The following is a 6,448-nucleotide window of genomic DNA, read 5'->3' as shown; positions in this document are numbered from 1 at the left end:
GAAATATGCATATGCATATAATCCGGTGTCTAGTTATTACAATGTCGTGTGATACCAGTTAAGTGATTCCATTGATCGTTGACCTCGTCCTCCGAAGCCGCCTGCCCGCCTTGCTGCGCCTGCACGGTCGCGGAATGCTAGCGTCAGCGTGCGCTGCAGTCAGCGGTTAGTCATTCAGCAAACACGGCTGAACAATGCGGTCACAATGCCCGAGCAGCGGCGTATGTTGTTCTGGGAGTATTTGTTAGCCGCGGGACAATGACCGTTATAAGGACAACGGACTTGGCCCTGTGGACGTCCGTCAACTGTGCACACACGTCCGACTTACACGGTGGAGCGGTGGACCTTATCGTAAGCACCCGGCAGTGGCGCGGCGGTTTTGTGACTTCAGACGTAGACGCGGGGCTAGTTGCGCCATTGGTCGGCGAGACTGAGCCTTAGTCAAGTGTACCCAGTCGCTGCGCACCTGCCGATAGGTAAACCTACCTGGCGACCAGACGTAACACAGGCGCGTGTGTGTGCGCGCGGTACTTGTCAACATGTGGGCACTGCCGATCGGTCTGCTGCTAGCTACCGCACTGAGTGCCTCTGACGAGGAGGTAAGTCGTGGGCTTTATCCAGCTTATTACAACACAATTTTTTATATACCAGAACCCCCCTCCCCTTATTCTTTTACCCTCAGACAGGCGCACCCTTTTCTTCCATCCGTCGGCGTCCTAAGCTAACAGGTCGCCTTATGGAATATCGTCTCACAAGGGGAGGCCGCCAATTGTGAAATTCAGATTCGATTCATACTGCGCATAATAAAAGCTCATGGCCAGAGGTGTAATGTGGCAAAGCACCAAGATGCAATTCTCAGCCGTTGTCGAGAAAATCGTTTAATGATTTTCTACAGGGTAGTGGCGCAGCGGTAAGCGCTCGGGTTCGTAATTCAAAGGTCGGCGGATCGAAGCTCGCGCCATGCAATTTTTTTTTATTATTAGTTTTTTGTAATTCATATATATATATATATATATATATATATATATATATATATATATATATATATATATATATATATATTAATGAATTGCTTATGCATGTTGGTGAAGGCGAATCGCTCTCCAATTGTTCCGCCTCCATTTTTCCGTTTTTTTTTTTAACAGGGTGTACCAAAGCTCTCCCGTCCGCACTGATTTTCGACGATGTTATAAGTTGCGCTAGGGACCGCATCTACCTTCTTTCGAAGTTAGCAGGCAACTACGCTGTTATACGGCGGCTTGTTTCGACCCATTCAACATCTGTCCTCCAAGTGTAACGAGCGAGTAACGGAGTTTATATTTCATACCTGCCACAGCAAACTTGTGTTCGTGGGGTCTCTATTCTAATTCGTACGTTTGACTTACGCTATACGTATTCGTTTCGGAATATCGTTTCTACGTCTTCCGTGGTTAACATTATGAAGACAATTAATAACATTTGTGATATATATATATATATATATATATATATATATATATATATATATATATTTGAATTACGAAAAACAAATGCTAAAAAAAAAAAAGGTTGTATGGCGCGAGATTCGATCCGGCGACCTTCGGATTACGAACCCGAGCGCTTACCGCTGCGCCACGACGCTGTAGAAAATTGTTAATCGTAGAGAGTATTTCACCGCAACGGTTTCTTTTAACTCGATTTTCTCGACAACGGCTGAGAAGTGCATCTTGGTACTTTGCCACATTACACCTCTGGCCATGGGCTTTTATTATGCGCAGTATGAATCGAATCTGAGTTTCACAATTGGCGGCCTCCCCTTGTCAGTTATGTGACTGGATCTGTGATTTCCTGTCAGAGACGTCCGTTGTAATCGAGCCCCTACCACGCCGTAGCGGAGAAGCGAGGCAACTGTCTCCCAATTGAAGCAGCTGGTCGCCGCCATTTGCAGGGATGAATCCTGGTACTGGGGTTGTGATTTGAAGTATATGAGACGCAACAAGAGCAAATTGAAGCACAAATTAAACACATGTTCGTTTAAAAAAGTACTGAGCATTCGAGTCTATTTTAAAAGTATACTTAAACGAACGAAGTTTCCTAATTTCCGAAATACGTCTGCATAGAGACGCTAAATTTAAGAATGTAAGGCTCTTTCCTGACAAGGTGCAGCGAGTTTACATCGAGTTATTTGGATTAGATAATTACAAGAAAATTTTAAAGTAGCAGACAGTACGATTATTATTTAATTCACGTAATTTTCCTGTCAGGTCCTGATTGCTTTTTGCCGACTACTGTGTACATTTTGCACGCTTACTTTTGTTAAGCACAGTATTGTCTACACTCGAATTTTGGTATGATTAATTGTAATAACCCATATCACTTTAAATACCGTAGGAATTTCATTCGCACATTAGTTTTTAACACTGATAGGACTTCTGAAAGTGGTTGAGTTTGTAACATTTGATCAAATATTTGACCATTTACGAAGTATAATCACCACCTGACAATACATGTTAAATATCTAAACGCAATTATTCGACCTACCTCTGATTCATACTTGATATATATTTGATTGCCTTGGCAACCTGGAAAAGGAACGTTCAAAATTATACACACTGACAGTATTTCCACACTATTTGACCTAGGCCTATATTGCACGATTTCCAGGAAACTATACCTTTTTCAAATGAGTTGGAAATCCAAATACTGTCGGTATAGCATCGTCCTTCAGTTGACGTCTATTTACATAATTTTCCATGTAACAATTCTCTCCAAAATGAAGAGAGCACAGCAAATGATTTGCTGTCGGTTGGAATTTCTCTCTGCGAGTAGCAACTATCCATTTCCGATTTAGAAAATCATTTGTAAGGGGAAACCTAAACAAAAACAAACGCTCATGATGTATTATTTATCCATGAAAATACTATATACAAGTAATATTAAGTAACAAACAACCAGAAATGACTGACCTGTGAAATGTAACGTTGTTTCCGTCTTCGTCTTTGCTTCCATTATACTGCTACAATTAAAAGCAGCACACGAACGAACCATTTTTACGCACTGTTTCCCTGAAATGGCGGCATCTATCACATTCAATGAGGGAACGCGACACTAGCGCCAATGCGCGGTCTAGTTTTTTATTTAGTAAGTCTGTGGTTGTAATTGACGGAAAGTCATGGAGTAAAACTGAAGTGATTTCTGGCGTTCCCCAAGGAAGTGTTATAGGGTTGGGTTGTTTGGGGGAGGAGACCAAACAGCGAGGTCATCGGTCTCATCGGATTAGGGAAGGACGGAGAAGGAAGTCGGCCGTACCCTTTCAAAGGAACCATCCCACCATTTGCCTGGAGCGACTGAGGGAAATCACGGAAAATCTAAATCAGGATGGCCGGACGCGGGATTGAACCGTCGTCCTCCCGAAGGCGAGTCCAGGGTGCTAACGACTGCGCAGTGTTATAGGTCCTTTGCGGTTCCTTATCTGTATAAACGATTTGGGAGACAATCTGAGCAGCTGTCTTCGGTTGTTTGCAGATGACGCTGTCGTTTATCAACTAATAAAGTCATCAGAAGATCAAAACAAACTGCAAAACGATTTAGAAGAAATATCAAAATGGTGCGAAAAGTGACAATTGACCTTAAATAACGAAACGTGGGAGGTCATCCACATGAGTGCTAAAAAGAACTCGTTAAACTTCGGTTACACGATAAATCAGTCTAATCCAAAAGCCGTAAATTCAACTAAATACCTAGGAATTACAATTACGAACAATTTAAATTGGAAGGAACACTCAGAAAATGTTGTGGGCAAGGATAACCAAAGACTGCATTTCATTGGCAGGACACTTCGAAAATGTAACAGACCTACTATGGAGACTGCCTACACTACGCTTGTCCGTCCTCTTTTAGAATACTGTTGCGCGGTGTGGGATCCTTACCAGATAGGACTGACTGAGTACATCGAAAAAGTTCAAAGAAAGGCAGCACGTTTTGTATTATCGCGAAACATTGGAGAGAGTGTCACAGAATGATACAGGATTTGGGATGGACGTTATTAAAAGAAAGGCGCTTTTACTTGCGACGGAATCTTCTCACGAAATCCCAGTCATCAACTTTCTCCTCCGAATGCGAAAATATTTTGTTGATATCGACTTACATAGGGAGGAACGATGACAAAGATAAAATAAGGGAAATCAGAGCTCGTACGGAAAGATATAGGTGTTCGTTCTTCCCGCGCGCTATACGAGATTGGAATAATAGAGAATTGCGAAGGTGATTCGATGAACCCTCTGCCAGGCACTTAAATGTGATTTACAGATTATCCATGTAGATGTAGATCTGAGTGCCAAGCAGCGGGTCCAGGTTCGCTTCCCGCCCGGGTCGGAGATTTTTTTCCACTCGGGGCCCGGACGTTGTGTTGTCTTCACCATCACCGACACACAAGGCACCCAACGTGGCATCAACTGTAAATTTCCTCAGATGGGGACTTACTGCCATTAATGCCATTCATCATTTCTTTTTTTTCCCTCCTGTGGTGCTTTATCAATTTCTACGAATAAACATACTTCCCAAGCGTCGGGACACTTTGTACACGGGTGTCACCAGCACTAAATTTTTGGGGAGGGGACTCAACAGGGGACTATAGATCGCAAGGGATCCAAACGGGAGGCTCCTTTGAAAAAGTAGGAAAAATTAGGACCTAAAACTACTTTTTCAAACATTTTCCCTATACAAAAGTTTTTCTCCAACATAACATATGACCGGAAATTATTATATCTGTTACGTAAGATGTTAATTTATCTCCTCAGTATGTCCCTTCATGTGTCCCGTTCTTCTATATCTTCTTCCTCTGCGCCAAGTCTTCTCATTGTTAATAGTACATTTTTGAGCCAGGTGGTCTTTTAGGGCGTCCTCTTCTCCTCTTTCCCTCCAGTTCCCATTCCATGACCATTTTTGGGCCGGCCGGAGTGGCCGAACGGTTCTAGGCGCTACAGTCTGGAACCGCGCGACCGCTACGGTCGCAGGTTCGAATCCTGCCTCGGGCATGGACGTGTGTGATGTCCTTAGGTCAGTTAGGTTTAAGTAGTTCTAAGTTCCAGGGGACTGATGACCTCAGAAGTTAAGTCCCATAGTGCTCAGAGCCATTTTTTGAACCATTTTCGCAGTACTGGCTTCCTCCATTGTTCTTACGTGCCCGTACCATTGTAACTTTCTTCTATCCATCACGTCATGCATTCTTTCTCTCACTTCCATTCTCTTTATTATTTCGTCGTTTCTTACTTTCTCTTTTCATCAAATTCTTGGTGGCCTTCTCCAGAAGTCCATTTCTACTGTTTGCAGATTTTTTTTTTTTTTCCTGTTAGTAGACTAAGTCTCCACTCCATACGTGACTATGCTCTCTAGTACCGATTTATATATGATTTTTTTGGTTCGGCTTATTACATTTTATGCTCCATAACATTGAGTTGAGCATCCCAATGATCTCCCTACCACTGCTAATTGTTTTATTAATTTCTACCTCTGAATTTCCTTCCATCCCTAAAATGTATAGTTTCCGTTATTTGGGGTCCATTTTAGGGATGGGAAGTAAAGGTGGATTTAAAAATATCTAAAAGCAGGAAATCCCTTGGGGAAAACAACGTCAGTGTGCAATCATTTAAATAAGCTTCGGAGTTATTACTCGTAACGCTATTGAATTTTGTAAATACTTGTTGGAAATACAGCAACACATCAGAGATCTGGCAAACAGCAGTTGTTATCCCATAATTTAAAAAAAGGGAACCAGAGAAAATGTGATAGTTAACGGGGAATTAGCCGTGTGAACTTTGGTTACAAGATACATGCGAAAGTAATAACAAATAAACTAAAGATACTTTCGGAAACGTTTCTTACTGAAGAACAGAACCTGTTTCGGATGGGAAGATCTTGCTTAGACAGTGTTTTTCCAGTCTGCCAAATTATTTTTAAAAAAACACACATAGAATACAATCATCCCACATACATGGTCTTTAATGACCTTGAGAAAGCTTTTAATACAGTTAATAGATTTAAATCATGGGAAATTTTGGCAAAGATTGGTATCAAGTGGATTTGTATGTGTTAATATGACATGTGTGTGTTGTGTTACGACGTTGAGAGTAATCTGCGGCACTGTCTAATGGAGAGAAAGAAAACGCCGTTATCTGAACGTGGCTACTTTGTCATTAGTCAAAGATCTCCACAGGGCATTCATAGTTCTGAAACAGTGTTCTGTTTTTCTTCATTAGACAGTGCAGCAGGCTACCCCAAAGTCGTAACACAACACACACGTGCCATATAAATACACACAAAGCCACCTGATGGTGGAGGTTTAAACCTTTGAAACGCGTTGTGGAAATAAAAAACAATGACTGGTAACAGTGCACTTGTTTTTTTTCCATTTGAAATGAAGCAATGAATCAAAATATAATAAGTGACAGACCTTTACCTTTTATGTTTT

At 41.8% G+C, this 6,448-nt stretch overlaps 1 protein-coding gene across 2 annotated transcripts in view; it reads left to right on the top strand.

The window, feature by feature from the left end:
- The first annotated feature begins 466 nt into the window (after positions 1 to 466).
- Positions 467 to 6,448, top strand: part of LOC126425049 (GILT-like protein 1) — a 94,717-nt gene continuing 88,735 nt past the window's right edge. The window contains exon 1 of one of the 2 annotated variants that reach the window (XM_050087958.1): positions 467 to 599. In XM_050087958.1, the coding sequence (XP_049943915.1) occupies positions 540 to 599 (60 nt within the window). In that variant the 5' untranslated portion in view covers positions 467 to 539. The remainder of the gene's footprint in view (positions 600 to 6,448) is intronic. The other variant, XM_050087959.1, reaches the window with a different exon arrangement.

Source organism: Schistocerca serialis, chromosome 10, assembly GCF_023864345.2.
Source record: "Schistocerca serialis cubense isolate TAMUIC-IGC-003099 chromosome 10, iqSchSeri2.2, whole genome shotgun sequence".
In the NCBI taxonomy this organism is placed as follows: Eukaryota; Metazoa; Arthropoda; class Insecta; order Orthoptera; family Acrididae; genus Schistocerca; species Schistocerca serialis.
Note: the sequence above shows the minus strand (reverse complement) of the source record. Positions and strands in the feature narration are given on the sequence as shown.